At 45.3% G+C, this 17,241-nt stretch overlaps 2 protein-coding genes across 2 annotated transcripts; one reads left to right on the top strand and one right to left on the bottom strand.

Moving 5' to 3' along the window:
* Positions 1–1,010: 1,010 nt before the first annotated feature.
* Positions 1,011–2,819, top strand: LOC129866991 (glycine cleavage system H protein, mitochondrial-like). The gene is made up of 5 exons (XM_055940068.1): positions 1,011–1,221; positions 1,317–1,396; positions 1,551–1,614; positions 1,742–1,873; positions 2,028–2,819. Exons 1-5 carry the CDS (start codon positions 1,026–1,028, stop codon positions 2,123–2,125), a joined length of 570 nt encoding a protein of 189 aa, XP_055796043.1. The 5' UTR covers positions 1,011–1,025; the 3' UTR covers positions 2,126–2,819.
* Positions 2,820–3,618: 799 nt separating this feature from the next.
* si:ch1073-390k14.1 (deoxyribodipyrimidine photo-lyase) lies at positions 3,619–17,127 on the bottom strand. Its single transcript, XM_055940067.1, has 10 exons — positions 16,557–17,127; positions 15,473–16,214; positions 15,067–15,378; positions 14,804–14,976; positions 14,642–14,726; positions 14,313–14,545; positions 14,023–14,217; positions 9,877–10,102; positions 9,452–9,627; positions 3,619–9,268 (listed from the first exon to the last, which is right to left on the bottom strand). The coding sequence occupies exons 1-10, from the start codon at positions 16,779–16,781 to the stop codon at positions 8,915–8,917; spliced, it is 2,721 nt and encodes a 906-aa protein (XP_055796042.1). The 5' UTR covers positions 16,782–17,127; the 3' UTR covers positions 3,619–8,914.
* Between the last annotated feature and the right edge of the window lie 114 nt (positions 17,128–17,241).

The raw sequence follows: 17,241 nt of genomic DNA, 5'->3' as shown, positions 1-17,241 counted from the left end.
ATGCTAATTAGCATCAAAGTAAACATCCAAAACTACAAATCCCTGCAAGCTCCTGCAAGTCATTTCTAGCTGACACATTTGCTAACAGGTATTGTGTCCATATAAACTTGCACAAGAAAGTTTACACAATTGTCCATTTAAAGAAATGTAGCCAATTTATTCACTACTACATTTAGTTAGTTAATACAGAGATTCTTACCTTTGCCTCGATTCGGCAGTCTCTCGTCCAGGTTATCATGGCATTTGTAGCTCTATTAGCAGCTAATTAGTCTTTCATTTGGGGGGTGTTAAATACCAGCGAATATATTGATAAAAGTCACCTTGTCCTAGAGAGAGTTACACAGTTATCAAAATGTCACACCAGGGTAAGGCTACATCCAAAATCCCCTATGGGACAAAAAATTGGAACCATTTTACTGTTTGACCACTGGGTTTTATGGGTATTATGACTCATACTGTGGGAGTCTATGTAATGGAACTGAGAGTCACGATAAGGGCTAAACTTACCCTGTCCCGTGTCTCAACTTACCCCATACCCGGGGCAAGTTGTGCAAAGAGACCACTTTTTTTGGGACAAGCTTTTTTCAAATCTGTTGTTTACATGGATTTTGATTATCTTCAGGGATACACAACATTGTGAAATATATGTAGATATCTTTGTTAGTAAGAATACTATATTTCCATTGACGAAGTGATGCTGAATGTAAAAATTGGCTTGGCTTACCCCACGATCACCTATTTACGCCACAATATTTGTATGTGACCAATAACATTTTATTTGGTAGCCTGAAGCCTCTCTATTCGAATCAACAACTTTGTATTTTCTATTCCCATTGTCCATATTGGGGAAAAAATATGAATATGTTATTCTCTGGATGTATGCCTATCTGTATTCCACATGTCAAAAATGCATGTTTGTTTTACATAACACATGCCACAAGGCTATTTACATAACACATGCCACAAGGCTCTAACGTTCCATAACGTTGTACCTGCTGAACGCGCCCCTAGTGGCGTCTGAGGTGATGACGTCTAAAAAAGGCGACAGTCACCGCAGTCGTCAAAACGCGACGATAATGGCTACATGTGTGATGCTACGTTGCTTGTCTTCCAACTTTACCTCAGCCTTGCTCTATCGTTTGACGCAGCTACCTCCCTCTCGGCTGGTATCCAGGGCATACTTACTACGGACTTTGTCCACTACCACCCGACTCTCATCAGGTAACGCTAGTTAAGCGTGTAGATATAACTGTTTTTCGGTTTGTGTCTACGTTTGTGTACTCGAACTAATTTTACTTTTCTCCTGAATTCCACAGCTCTTAAATTCACAGACAAACACGAATGGATACGAGTAGAGGGAGAGGTAGGAACGGTTGGCATCAGCAAGTTTGCTCAGGTGGGTTGTTCTCACGAGCGTATGCTCCCACTAGTTCGTATGAGCCGCATTGGGACCTGTGGTCTTAACTACCCAGTGTTAGCGTGTGTTGTGGCACACGGATCATGAAGTGACACATTTAGTTAATTTCTCATGATCTAAATCTGTCACGCAGGAGGCTCTAGGAGATGTGGTGTACTGTGGACTACCAGAGGTTGGCACACAGCTGGCACAGACTGGTAAGGAGCAATTACTTCCATACAGACTTGTGAGGAGAGTAACGCGACCGCTGGTCCTCGAGGGTTATACTAGTCACCCTTCCTCAAGACCTGTTCATGACCTGACCTATCGCTGTCCTTTTTTTAGATGAGTTTGGAGCATTGGAGAGTGTGAAGGCAGCTAGTGAGTTGTACTCTCCTCTAACCGGGGAAGTCACAGAGGTCAACACACTCCTTGCAGACAACCCCGGCCTTGTCAACAAGTCCTGCTACAAAGACGGTGAGCATACATACACACTCTACACCTGCAGACATGCATGCATTCTCTAGTCTACACGTGCCCACAGATCAGTGATTATTTTAAGGAAAGAAAGAATATTCAAACAGGGCCTATGTCTAGGCTAACCTCTGACCTGTAACCCCTGCTGGGACAGGTTGGCTGATGAAGATGACCATTGCCAACCCTAAGGAGATGGATGCTCTGATGGATGAGAAGGCTTATGAGAGATACATCAGATCCATAGAGGACTAGCACCGCCTAGCCCCAACCCTTATCACCCCCTCACCTGCCTGTCAATCACTAGTAGAGGAAGTGCACCAGTTGTGCCATGACACTACACCGGGGAACCAACAGAGATGCCAGAGAGACTGCAGAGCTCATCTGTATTGACCTGCCAGTGTTATTGTGCTCTCAATGTTAGGAGTCTTTATTGTACTGGTAATGACTAACTTAATGGAGATGCTGAGGACAAGTGTCTTACACCTGTGACATGTACAGTATGTGGATGAGTGATACTGTGCGACTCCTGATGATGAGTCCTGATGCAGCCTATGGAAGAATCTCAAGTATTTTCCTTGATTTCTTGTGTCTGCTCTCTGCCTCCTTAATAAAACAAATCAGAGGGTTTCACTCTGTTTTGAGGAATTGAGGAAAAGGCTTTTAAGATTCATCCTCAATCTCTCCTTGGCGCTCATGCCTGCTCCAAGCACAGGGTATGAGGAACTTAAGATTGTGAATACTACTAGGAAAAATAGTCCTCAGAATTTCACTATTAAATACAGCTGTTTGGATCAGTCCGTGTGATAAGGGAGTAGAGGGAAGGGACGAACAAAGCACTTTGGATCTAGTGCAGGCTGGTTTCTACTGTATGTTGCGCCTCTGCATGTACTGGCACTATCGAGAGGAGACTTAAAAATAAAACGTACACTTGTGTGTTTACTCTGAATGTGTTAGTACTGTATGTTTTCAACTTTACCCCCCCTTCAGCCTCCATTACAGAATGTTATTATAAATGGCTTTGGTAAATGACTCATTTAAATAAATTCATGTAAACAGCAGTTTGTTCCTGTTACAGCATAACCCATAATGTGGTTCCTGACGTTGCAGCATGATTGCATGACCTGGAACATGCACCCATTTTGAAACAGTTTTTAACTACCAAGGTAGTCTTGCCTTTTCTCATTTGGTAAAAATCCATCCTCCACCTTCTGTGACCTGGGCCTTTTCTCAATTAGATTTGCTTAACTTGTCAATAGGGGGGCGCTGTTTTCACTTTGGAAAAAATTGTGCCCAAATTAAACGGCCTCATACTCTGTTCTAGATCATACAATGTGCATATTATTATTACTATTGGATAGAAAACACTCTGAAATTTCTAAAACTGTTTGAATTATATCTGTGAGTAAAACAGAACTCATTTGGCAGCAAACTTCCATACAGGAAGTGAAAAATCTGAAAACAAGGCTCTGTTTCAGGGCCTGCCTATTCAACTGGCTTTTATTTATCTATGTATGCACTTCATACGCCTTCCACTAGATGTCAACAGGCAGTAGAAGGTTGAATGGGGTGTCTAGCTTGATCTGAAGCCGAATAAGAGCCTTTGGAGTGACAGGTCCGGTATTTTCTTTGTCTTCGACGGCGCGCGGGGGAGCTCGACATTGTCTTCTGAAAAGCGTTCGGTATACACAGCGAATATCTCCGGCTCTGATTTTATTTGATACATATGAGAAAAACATCAAAGTAGGTTTCTTCAACCGAGTTTAATCAGTTTATTCAACGTTTAATGGGACTTTTGGAATTTTCCGTTCTTTACGCCAAGAGAGGATGGGAATGTTCGCGCCACAATGCTAGCCAAGGTTGCTAATTCGACAGAAGAAATGGACACTCTAAAACCAAACAACAATTTATTCTGGAAATAGGACTCCTTGTACAACATTCTGATGGAAGCTCAGCAAAAGTAAACATTTATGATAATTCGTATTTCTGTGTAATATGTTGATGCCTATTCTCCGCCGTGTTGGTGAGCGCTGTCTCACAATAACCCAAGCTTGTATGTTGTGGTAAAGTTATTTTTAAAAATCTAACACAGCGGTTGCATTAAGAACCAGTGTATCTTTCATTTGCCATACAAGTATTTTTATGTAAAGTTTATGAGTTCTTTGGTCAGATTAGGTCGCTCTGGATAAGAGCGTCTGCTAAATGACTTAAATGTTAAATGTCCAAAATATCTCCGGACATTCTGGGGAAATGTTGCTACGTATTCACAATGTATAACCACGATTTGCAGCTCTAAATATGCACGTTTTCGAACAAAACATAAATGTATTGTATAACATGATGTTTTAAGACATCATCTGATGAAGTTGTCCAAAGGTTAGTGATTCATTTTATATCGCTGGTTTTTGCGAAAGCTACCTTTTGCGGTGAATAAATTGCGTTGTGTGTTTGGCTATTGTGGTAAGCTAATATAATTCTATATTGTTTTTGCTGTAAAACACTTAAATTGCAAATATTGGCTGGATTCACAAGATGTTTATCTTTCATTTGCTGTGCACCATGTATTTTTCCTAAATGTTTTATGATGAGTATGTATGTATTTCACGTTGCTCTCTGTAATTATTCTGGCTGCTTTGGTGTTATTTTTGATGGTGGCTGCAATGTAAAACTATGATTTTATACCTCAAATATGCACATTTTCGAACAAAACATAAATGTATTGTATGACATAAGACTGTCATCTGAGGAAGTTATTCAAGGTTAGTGATTAATTTTATCTCTATTTTGTCCGTTTTGTGAAAGCTACCTATGCCGTGGAAACATGGTGAAAATATGCGGTTGTGTGTTTGGCTATTGTGGTTAGCTAATAGAAATACATATTGTGTTTTAGCTGTAAAACATTTTAAAAATCGGAAAGATGGCTGGATTCACAAGATGTTTATCTTTCATTTGCTGTATTAGACTTGTGATTTCATGAAAATTATATTATATGATATCCCTGTCCCGTTAGGCTAGGCTAGTCAGCTTTTTTGATGAGGATCCCGGATCCGGGAGGGTGATGAAGTAGAGTTAACTCCTGCGTCCTCTCCTCCGTCCTCGTTCGCCTCCTTTTTTTCTTTAAGTCAGAGGTAATCGAGGAGAGGCATCTGTGGACAAATGTGCTTGTATGAAATGAGAAGCTTCTCCACTCGCACGCCATCAGGCAAATTGTTTACAGAAGTAGATCCCAAAATGTGTAAAGTGATAAGAGTTGTGCAAAAACATTTATAGATAAAAGGATAAGTAGCATATTGTTTTTAAATGTGTGCATGCTTTCCTCCTCCGACAATACAATATCCGATTTAAAGGGGGACTGGCAGATATCAAAACTCTTCCGAGGTAGGATACACTTGTGCTTCCTCACCAACAGGCGGCTATCGAGGCGGGAAGGACAGTCTTCCAACTGACTTTTTGCCAAACGTGAAAAGGCCACTAAAACTGAGAAGATGTCAGTTTGTTAGTAGGCGATTGGAAGTGTCCTCCCCTCCTCGATAGTCACCTTTCATCCTCACTAAGTTGGTGAATAAAACAGCTTTAGCAAACTCCACCAACCCTGATCTCCTAGCCATGTCTGAATCCTGGCTTAGGAAGGCCACCAAAAATTCAGAAATTAGCACCCCCAACTACAACATTTTCTTCCAAGATAGAACTTCCAAAGGGGGTAGAGTTGCAATCTACTGCAGAGAGACTGCAGAGTTCTATCATGCTATCCAGGTCTGTGCCCAAGCAGTTCGAGCTTCTACTTTTAAAAATCTACCTTTCCAGAAATGAGTCCCTCACTGTTGCTGCTTGTTTATAGACCCCCCCCCAGCCCCCAGCTGTGCCCTGGTTACCATATGTGAATTGATTGCCCCCCAACTATCTTCAGAGTTCGTACTGTTAGGTGACCTAAACTAGGATATGCTTAATAACCTGGCCGTCCTACAATCTAAGCTAGATGCCCTCAATCTCACACATTATCAAGGAACCTACCAGGTACATCCCTAAATCCGTAAACATGTGCACCCTCATAGGTATTATCCTGACCAACTTGCCCTCTAAATACACCTCTGCTGTCTTCAACCAGGATCTCAGCGATCACTGCCTCATCGCCTGCGTCCGTAATGGGTCCGCGGTTAAACGACCACCCCTCATCACTGTCAAACGCTCCCTAAAACACTTCTGCGAGCAAGCCTTTCTAATCGACCTGGCCCGGGTATCCTGGAAGGATATTGACCTAATCCCGTCAGTAGAGGATGCCTGGTGATTCTTTAAAAGTGCCTTCCTCATCATCTTAAATAAGCATTCCCCATTAAAAAAATGTAGAACTAAGAATAGATATAACCCTTGGTTCACTCCCGACCTGAGTGCCCTTGACCAGCACAAAAACATCCTGTGGCTTACTGCATTAGCATCGAATAGCACCCGCGATATGCAACTTTTCAGGGAAGTTAGGAACCAATATACACAGGCAGTTAGGAATGCAAAGGCTAGCTTTTTCAAATAGAAAGTTGCATCCTGTAGCACAAACGCCCAAAAGTTCTGGGACACTAAAGTCCATAGAGAATAAGAGCACCTCCTCCCAGCTGCCCACTGCACTGAGGCTAAGAAACACTGTCACCACCGATAAATCTATGATAATTGATCATTTCAATAAACATTTTTCTACAGCTGGCCATGCTTTCCACCTGGCTACCCCGGTCAACAGCTCTGCACCCCCCACAGCAACTTGCCCAAGCCTCCCCCATTTCTCCTTCACCCAAATCCAGATAGCTGATGTTCTGAAAGAGCTGCAAAATCTGGACCCCTACAAATCAACTGGGCTAGACAATCTGGACCCTCTTTTTCTAAAATTATCTGCTGCATTTGTTGCACCCCCTATTACTAGCCTGTTCAACATCTCTTTCGTATCGTCTGAGATCCCTAAATATTGGAAAGCTGCCTCGGTCATCCCCCACTGCAAAGGGGGAGACACTCTAGACCCAAACTGTTATAGACCTATATCCATCCTGCCCTATCTTTCTAAAATCTTTGAAAGCCAAGTTAACAAACAGATCACCGACCATTTCGAATCCCACCGTACCTTCTTTGCTATGCAATCTGGTTTCCGTGCTGGTCATGGGTGCACCTCAGCCACGCTCAAGGTCCTAAATGGTATAACTGCCATTGATAAAAGACAATACTGTGCAGCCGTCTTCATCGACCTGGCCAAGGCTTTCGACTCTGTCAATGACCGCATTATTATCGGCAGACTCAACATCCTTGGTTTCTCAAATGACTGCCTCGCCTGGTTCACCAACTACTACTCAGAGTTCAGTGTGTCAAATCAGAGGGCCTGCTGTCTGGACCTCTGGCAGTCTATTGGGGTGCCGCAGGGTTCAATTCTCGGGCCGACTCTCTTCTCTGTATACATCAATGATGTCGCTGTTGGTGATTCTCTGATCCACCTCTACGCAGACGACACCATTCTGTATACATCTGGCCCTTTGGACACTTAACAAACCTCCAGATGAGCTTCAATGCCATACAACACTCCTTCCATGGCTTCCAACTGCTCTTACATGCAAGTAAAACTAAATGCATGCTAGTCAACCGATCGCTGCCCCCGCCTGCCCGACTAGCATCACTACTCTGGACGTTTCTGACTTAGAATATGTGGACAACTACAAATGCCTAGGTGTCTGGTTAGATTAAACTCTCCTTCCAGACTCAGATTAACCATCTCCAATCCAAAATTAAATCTAGAATCGGCTTCCTATTTCGCAACAACGCCTTCTTCACTCATGCTGCCAAAACACCCTCATAAAACTGACTATCCTACCGATCCTTGACTTCGATGTCATTTACAAAATAGCCTCCAACACTCTACTCAGCAAATTGGATGCAGTCTATCACAGTGCCATCTGTTTTGTCACCAAAGCCCCATAAACTACCCACCACTGCGACCTGTAAGCCCCCGTTGAGTGGCCCTTGCTTCATATCCCACTGGCTCCAGGTAATCTATAAGTCTTTGCCAGGCAAAACCCTGCCTTATCTCGGCTCACTGGTCACCATAGCAACACCCACCCGTAGCACACGCTCCAGCAGTTATATTTCACTGGTCATCCCCAAAGCCAACTCCTCCTTTGGCCGTCTTTCCTTCCAGTTCTCTGCTGCCAATGACTGGAAAGAATTGCAAAAATCACCAAAGCTGGAGTCTTATATCTCCCTCAATAACTTTAAGCATCAGCTGCCAGAGCAGCTTACCGATCATTGCACCTGTACATAGCCCTACTGTAAATAGCCCACCCAACTACCTCATTCCCATAATTATTATTTTGCTCCTTTGCACCCCAGCATCTCTACTTGACATTCATCTTCTGCACATCTATCACTCCAGTGTTTAATTGCTATATTGTAATTATTTCACCACTATGGCCTATTTATTGCCTTACCTCCCTTATCCTACTTCATTTGCACACACTGTATATAGACTTACTATTGTGTTACTGACTGTATGTTTGTTTATTCCATGTGTAACTCTGTTGTTGTTTGTGTTGCACTGCTTTGCTTTATCTTGGCCAGGTCGCAGTTGTAAATGAGAACCTGTTCTCAACCGGCCTACCTGGTTAAATAAAGGTGAAATATTTTTTCTTTTTATTGAGGATAGTTATGTATCCTACTGGAATTTTTTTATCTGCCACACCCCAGTTGAATCAGCTTTTGTTTTGTCGGAGCAGAAAAGCATGCATATTGTTTATCGAGAAAATGTCTTACACAACTAACTTAATTCATTTTGATCACTTGAACACATTTATTTTTTGTGATCCACTGTAAACATAATTTGCTGGATGACATGCGAGTGAAGGAGAGACAATTGATACAAGCACAATTTTGTTCACGTTCCCTCTTCCGAGTCTACTTGATTTACCTTTGACCATTTTCAAAAGTAGGTGAGGAAGGACGCAGAAGTTAAGCAAACCAATTGAGGAAAGGCCATTGGGCACCACAGTGGCTCTATCGAACCTTCAGCCCCTGCCCTTATGGTCATCTGTGAGAGGTAGCCACTCCCCCAGGCACTGTGGAGAACCTGTCCTTGGCAGCGGGGGTCCTCTTTCCCCTTCCTTGAGCTGCAAGGGGGCGTGGTAGTCCCTCCATCCTCCTCTGGTCTCGCTCCTGTCTTTCCCTCCTCTCTGCTCCCTCGTTTATCACGCTGGCTGTGAAGTCTGTCTGGTTCAGGAAGGCGATGGTCTCATTCCGCCTGCGGCTCACGTAGCCCTTCAGAACGGCGTTATAGGGGTTAGAGGCAGCGTCCGCGTCTGGATCGTCTGATTGGTGCTTGAACTCCATACGGGTGATGACAGGCAGGAGGAACTGCCCACCTGTGTTGACCATACCTCCCTGACAGAGAAAGGGAGAGAAGCTGTCACTCACTCAATTTAGTTCACAGTGTGACATTTGTATATAAAAAATTGTCTCAAGGCATACAAAAGCCATGTGGCCAAAGAAAGAAAACAAACAGGAAATACAGTACTGAGGACCACTCATAAGACAAAATACGATAGAAGCAGTGAGTTGACGTACACCCATGGCCTCCGAGACCAGGCGGGGGGGCAGGGGGACCAGGTCGCACCCCGAGCAGGGGTCCACGTATTCCCCAAAACGCCTCCTCACCAATGCCACGTCCTGCAAAGACTGGCTCCTCCTCTCCTGCAGATCTGTCACCACACACTCTGGGTAGGACTGGCCTAGGACTACACCTAGAGGGAGAGGCTGAGGTTTAGCTAAAGTGTAGATGGATAAGGGGAGTTAAACACCAACAAGTCTATACAGGGAAACACATGAGAGTTGTGTTAGTGGTAAAGCAATAGTATGGCTATGGTAAGGTTATGGTAACTCTATAGTAAGATAAGGGTAAGGCTATGGTAAAGTTATTACAATAAGGTTAGGGTAACTCTGGAAATTTAAGTTAAGATTAGGAGGATAAGGCTGGTGTTGTTGTCTCTCACCGGCACGGCGCAGCATGGAGGCTGGGCACTTCCAGGGTTTGTGTATGAGGTCATCAGGCAGCACCGCCAGCTCAGGGCACCACTTCCTGACATAGCTTCCGTAAGGGTCACAGGTCATGGCTGCGTCAACAGGGTGCATGACAAAGTTCCAGTGGTCCAGACCACACATGCCTCCATTCTGCCACATCATGGCATCTATGGCCACGTCAGCATCCACAAGGGTGTCCTACACACACACACAGTCCAACGTTATTTGTCACATGCTTTTGTAAACAGGTGTAGACTAACTGTGAAATGCTTGCTTAAATGGTCCTTTTCCAACAATGCAGAGTTAAAGACAAAGTAAAAAATAAATAATAGAAATAGTGACACTGTGAATAACAATAACAAGTAAAAATAACATGGCTATATACAGTTAGCACCAGAACCAAGTCGATGTCCATGGGTATGAGGTTATTGCGGTAGACACTATGTACATATAGGTAGGGGTAAAGTGACAAAGCAACAGGATAGATAATAGGCAGCAGCAGCAGTGTGTGGCATCAGTGTCCATGTGTGGGCATTTGTAGTGCGTGTTGGGGTGTCAGTGTAAGTATGGGTGAGTGAGTCCACTGTGTGTGCATAGAGTTAGTGCAAAAAAGGGTCAATGCAGGTAGTCCGGGTAGCCATTTGATTAGCTATTTTGCAGTCTTTTTTAGCAGTCTTATGGCTTGGGGTTATAAACTGTTCAGGGTCCTATTGGTTCCAGACTTGGTGCACTGGTACCGCTTGCAGAGAAAAAAGTCTATGACTTGGGTGGCTGGAGTCTTTGACCATTTTTTGGGCCTTCCTCTGACACCGCCTGGTATAGAGGTCCTGGATGGCAGGGAGCTTGGCCCGAGTGATGTACTGGGCTGTACTCACCACCATCTGTAGTGCCTTGCGGTCAGGTGCCTTGCAGTTGCCGTACCAAGCGGTGATGCAGCCAGTCAAGATGCTCTCAATTGTGTAGCTGCAGAACTTTTTGAGGATCTGAGGGCCGGTGACAAATTTTTTAAGCCTCCTAAAGGGGGAAGAGGCTCTGTCGTGCCCTCCTCACAACTGAGTGGGTGTGTGTGGACCATGTTAATTCCTTTGTGATGTGGACACCGAGGAACTTGAAGCTCTCGACCCCCTCACTACAGCTCCATGATGTGGATGGGGTGTGCTCACGCATTCATTTCCTGTAGTCCGCAATCAGCTCTTTTGTTTTGCTCATGTTGAGGTTGTTGTCCTGGCACCACACTGCACACAATATAGGCTGCCTCATCATCGTCGGGTTATCAGTAAACTTGATGGTGTTGGCCACGCAGTCGTGGGTGAACAGGGAGTACAGGAGGAGCTAAGCACACACCCCCCAGGCTCCCGAGTGGCGTAGCGGTCTATGACACTGCATCTAAGTGCAAGAGACGTCACTACAGTCACTGGTTCGAATCCAGGCTGTATCACATCCAGCCGTGATTGGGAGTCCCATAGGGCGGCGCACAATTGGACCAGCGTCTTAACTGACTTGCCTAGTTACATAAAGGTTAAATAAATAAAGTAAAATAAACACCCTTGAGGTGGCCCACGTGTTGATGGTCAGCATGGTGGATGTGATGTTGCCCGCTTACACTGCCTGGTGGCGGCCCGTCACGAAGTCCAGGATCCAGTTGCAGAGGGAGGTCCTGAGCTTGGTGATAAGCTTGAAGGGGACTATTTTGTTGAATGCTGAGCTTTAGTCAATGAACAGAATTCTTACATAGGTATTCCTTTTGTCCAGGTGGGTGAAGGCAGTGTGGAATGCAATAGAGATTGCATCATTTGTGAATCTGTTGGGGCGGTATGAGAATTGGAGTGGGTCCAGGGTGTCTGAAATTATCTTGTTGATATGAGCTATTTCATGGCTATAGATGTGAGTGCTCTGCGGCGATAGTAATTTAGGCAGGTTACCTTGGCGTTCTTTGGCTGGTCTGCTTGAAACAAGTTGCTATTACAGACCGGATCAGGGATAGGTTGAAAACACTTGCCAGCTGGTCAGCACATGCAATGAGTACGCATCCTGGTATTCCGTCCGGCCTCACGGCTTTGCGAATGTTAACCTGTTTAAAGGTCCCACTTACATCAGCTACAGAGAGCGAGATCACACAGTCGTCCGGAACAGCTAGTGCTCTCATACATGGTTCAGTGTTGCTTGCCTCGAAGTGAGCATAAAAGGCACATAGATCGTCTGGTAGGCTAGCGTCGCTGGGCAGCTCGCTGCTGGGTTTCCCATTGTAATCCATGATCGTTTGCAAGCCCTGCCACATCCGTCAAGCGTCAGAGGCGGCCTGGTACGCATCGGTCTTAGTCCTGTATTGGTGATTTGCCTGTTTGATGGCTTGTTGGAGGTCATAGCAGGATTTCTTATAAGCATCCGGAGTACCGCTCCTTGAAAGCGGCAGCTCTAGCCTTTAGCTCAGTGCGGATGTTTGCTTATGACCCTATACAGCTTGTTGAGTGCGGTCTTATTACCAGCATCAGTTTATGGTGGTAAATATACAGCTATGAAAAATATCATGGTCAATATTATGGTCTGCAGCTTATCATTAGGTATTCTAACTCAGGCGAGCAACAACTTGAGACTTAACATTAGAGATCGCAAATAAGCTGTTAACAAAGAGACACACCCCTCCTTTCGTCTTACCCAAGTCTGCCATCCGGTCTTGACAATGCATAGAACAACCAGCGAGATGTACACTGAGCAGTACTTAATTTGAACCGGATCCACGGTACCTCTCGTGGTATGAAAAATAATTTTCACTTTTTGCAATGTTAAAATTATAGTGAACGCGATCAAAGTTCATTCGAGTTGCCTCTTGGTTAATTCTCCTGGTTAATTCTCCTGGTTAATTCTCCTGGTTAATTCTCCTGGTTAATTCTCTTGGTTAAATAGCCAAGCTGTGGAATGTAGCCCAATACAAGGCATAGCCTACAGTCGGGAACAGCGGCAAATATGTCAGTGAACAAACAGCATGCAGACAACTGGCCTTTCTCAATATTTGAAATAGCCTACAATCATGGGAAAACACAGGTTGGAAAGCAAATGGCTAATGCTGAAAAGAGAATACTCTAATGTCAGCTTTAGGCTACCAAAACATTTGATCAACTTCCAAATATTGTTTTCCAAAGTAAAACAAGAGAGGCACGAATGCATAGTCTTCACCAGTGAGTGAACTGTGCATCATTGTGTGAGTCAGCGAAACTGGAAAGCTTTTTTAGGACTATAATTTCCTGATATTGTAGCCTACAATATGTGTCTCCACACAACTAGGCCTAGGCTATTGATGGATTCAAGACAAGGTCGTTTTCATTGATTCATCTCAGATTCTGTTTGTCAGTGTCAAAGTAGCCTGTCATTTCGATCATTTGTGCAGTATTATGGTGCTTTCAAGACAACTGGGAACTCAAAAAAACTAGATCAAATCATGTCAGTGATTTCAGGTCAGAAAGTCAGAGCTCTCGAAAGAGGCCAGTTCCCCACATGGGATTCCGAGTTGGATGACCAGTCAAAACTAATTTTCCCAGTTGGAGCTATTTTTTTCCCGGTTTTCCAGTTGCCTTGAACGCACTGAAGTCGGGAGTCAGAGATTTCCCAGCTCCGAGTTCCCAGTGGTTTTGAACGTGGCATTAAAAAAGATGGATTTAACAAGTGACATCAATAAGGGATAATAGCTTTCACCTGGGTTCACCTGGTCAGTCTATGTCATGGAAAGAGCAGGTGTTCTTAATGTTTTGTATACTCAGTGTATATAATCCATGTCCTCGTTCAACCACGATTTTGAGAAACATAGGATATTACAGTTTTTCAGTTCCTGTTGATAGGATGGTCTCAAATGAAGCTCATCCAGTTTGTTCTCTAGTGACTGCACGTTCGTCAATAGAACAGAGGGCAATGTAGGTCTATTTGCTGGCCGACGTTTATTTGTCAGGATGCCGCCTCGCCTGCCTTTCGGTGCCGCTTCCTCTTTCGATTCCCGGGGACTAGGGGCCTGGTCCGGAGTAAGCTGAACATCCAGAGCTGCCGACTCGTCGCAGTAGACATTTTCATTTAACAGACAAAGCTCTATAGTCTGTGTGTGTGTGCGACCGTGTGTGCGTGAGTCTCACCTGGAACCAGCGATATCCCTCCTGCCACGGTAGATGGAGGTAAGCTATGAGGAAAGAAGCTACTACGTGTCTCATATAGTTGTTCATCCATCCAGTCAGCCACAGCTGTCTCATTGCAGCATCTACTAGAGGATAACCTGTCCTGCCCTTCTGCCACGCCTTCAGATGACCCCTCTCATTGCTCCACCGAAGGGCCTAATTGGACAGAAACCAAGAAGAGTGAGTGTCCTGCTTTCATTGGATACAAACTAGGAAGAGAGTGATAGAGCTAGTGTTAACCCTGTCCTTGCCTTGTATGGTGGTCTGAGTGATTCCCAGGGCAGGTCTGGGAACAATGTTAGCTGCCAGTAGGCCAGGTCCCTCCAGGCCAGTTTTCGTATGAACTTGGGGGGTCGGCAGCGCGCCCCTTTAGTGTCCCACAGCAGCCAGCGAGCACTCAGCTGGCCAAAGTGCAGGTAAGGAGACAGACAGCTGGTGTTGGGGGCATCCGCACGCCCTGATTCCTTCTCATATCTGTACACACCTGGAATACGTACACACACACACACATAACATATCTATTCTGTAGGGCGGTTTAATTCCGAGTACAAGTAGAGAAAGGGAAATGTGTGTGTCTCACCATCATTTAGAAAGGCCTCTAGACGTGACTGGGCCCCCTCCTCACTGAAGTCCCAGGAATTCCTGATGTTAGCCGCCCAGTCAATCTGGAACAGACACTCACATTAACATACAACCATCAATAACCCAGAGCCCATGTGCTTCAGTCCAAGGGGTTACTGACCGTGGTTCCATCCTTCCTGCAGGGCATGCGTGCCAGTCCTAGCCCCTCTAGAGGGCAGCCTCTGGGCCAGACAGAGGGTGAGGGGAGCGATATGGGGGGGTCCAGGGGAACCCCTAACCCTGGGCCAGGGTTCATCTGACAGCAACTCATGAAGTGGGATACAGAACCAATACCTGAGGGAGGGAAAGTGTGTGAGAGTTACTGCTGTGTCATATTAAATGTTAATAACAGTAGTAGTGGTTGTAACAGTAGTATTACCATACCTCTGAGTCCCACCCCCTCAGTAGTAACAGTATAAGGGTCTCTGAGACAGTAGGAGTGGACCATGTTAACCTCCACCCTGTCTTTCTGCAGCGCTGACACCACTACCTGGTCCCGCTCTCTCAGCCACGGCTCATAGAGGGCGCTAGCCAGCACCGTCTGCGCCCCCGTCTCTCTCACCAGACTCCTCAGGGCAAGCAGCGAAGAACCAATCCCCTCTCTCTCCTCATCCGTCCGAAGGAAAACAAGATGGCTGCCGATGTGTTCCAGAGCAGAGCTGAGACAGGACAGGGCCTGGTGCAGCCAGAATTTACCTGGGATGAGACAGAGAAGGATTAGACACAGATCAGGAGACACAGAAGCTGAGGTAAAGAAATAAGGACATAATATGTATATGTTTATACTTACAGGCCCCTCCCATAGCCACGGTTACCCCGGGACCCTCCTCCTCCTCTGGGCACCAGATAAAGACGGGGATGACCGGCCCTCCAGCCTCCAACGAGCCAATCACAGCTGGGTTGTCATGGAGACGCAGGTCCCTGCGGAACCACAGCAGCACAGGGGGTGGAGCCGAGGGGCATCGAGGCACACCTACCACCTGCTGGCCATACCCCTTCCGCCGCTGACGTCGGTTCTTTGAGCGCTTTGGCTTCTCAGATTGGTCCACTTCGCACTCCACCACTGTGATGTCATCTTTGGCTTGGTTGAGATTGGATGTCAAAGAAGTGGCAATAGAGGCACACACATCCTGAGTGACATTAGACCACTTTATGTCTGTCTGTTTCTGCGTCTGGGTTGGGCCTCTCTGTCTCTCTGTCTGAGGAGAGCTGCCATGTCCAGAGGATCTTCTGGGTGATGTGGAGTCTTGGTGTTGAGCCTGAGTCTGTCTCCTTCCTCCTACTGCTACTAGCTGGGCATAGCTCGCACCCTTGGGCAGAGGGGCTGGCGGAGGCTGGCTGGAGCTACCATTAGTAGAAACTGACTGACTCTGAATGGAGCTATTCTGGGGTCTGTAGGTTGCCGAAGCCTGGGTGTCTGTTTGACCCTGGAGTTTAGGTTCTGGGAAGAGGAGCTTGGTATCGGTCTGCTGTTGCCCTTTGACCTCTAATAGGGACAGAGCCAGAGCCACTGCCAACTCATCATCCTCATCCTGTAACAGACAATTATGGTCATATATAAGGCTTTAGTCATATATACAGCTTTACAATGTTAGAGGTTCGAAATAGTCTCTGTCTCTGCTTTACCTTCGTGACAAATACAACTCAGCTGGAAAATCCAGCTGTACCAGCTCAAGCCAGTGAGCAGCTCAAAATCTGATCTGGTCTAAACTGGATTTTCCAGCAGGGTAGTTAGGCCTACAACACTAACAAAACACACACAACTATTAAACTAACAAATGTCATTGTGTTGAGACAGAGTATCTATAATACTTTTAGAAGATGACTGGACTATACACACACACAAACACAAACAAACAAACCAACAGTCGTACCTTGGAGAAGTATTCCAAATAGATTGAGGTGAGGGTGGTGTGAAGGCTGTTGTGATCGGTGGCTAGGAGCTGGATGAGCGGCAAGAAATGTGTCCGTGTATCGTTGTGTCCCAGTACAGACACACACAGACAGAAGAAGCCCTCGGCGTTCTCTCTCCCCACAAGCAACTCTCTCAGCATCTGACGAACCTGGGACATGGGGTCCTCACCACCCGATACAGGCATGCTCTATTGCTGGTGATGAAAAGCAATAAAACGGAGAGGAGTTCCCTACTGAAACTGTCAGTCTCTCTTAAAATTCAAAATGCCCAAAAATCCAGATTAGGTCGTAATCATCCATGAGAAGACAATGTTAAAGGTTGTTGATTTCTTTTGCATTTTTCGGGAAGTTTTCGATTAGTGGTGATAGTGGGACGGAGAGAATCGAGTATGCTGCAACGTGAATGAGTTACTCAACAGCTGATAGCCAGTTACACAAACTCAATCCCACGCCGTTTTGTAATTACTTCGGATGTGATGCAATGTAACATTGTGACCAGTAGAGGGCACACAAGTCTACAATATTACAGTCATTAGTCTCACTTCCTACGCTCATGGTGCTCCTGAGAAACCCTCACAGCTTCCCTCTCCACACTAAAGACAAATAAAATCATCATCCCTCTCCCACCAAGTGTCTTTTATACCG

This window comes from Salvelinus fontinalis, chromosome 12 (assembly GCF_029448725.1).
Source record: "Salvelinus fontinalis isolate EN_2023a chromosome 12, ASM2944872v1, whole genome shotgun sequence".
Classification (NCBI taxonomy): Eukaryota; Metazoa; Chordata; class Actinopteri; order Salmoniformes; family Salmonidae; genus Salvelinus; species Salvelinus fontinalis.
The sequence above is the reverse complement of the archived record's forward strand: the minus strand, read 5'-3'. Positions and strand labels throughout refer to the sequence as shown.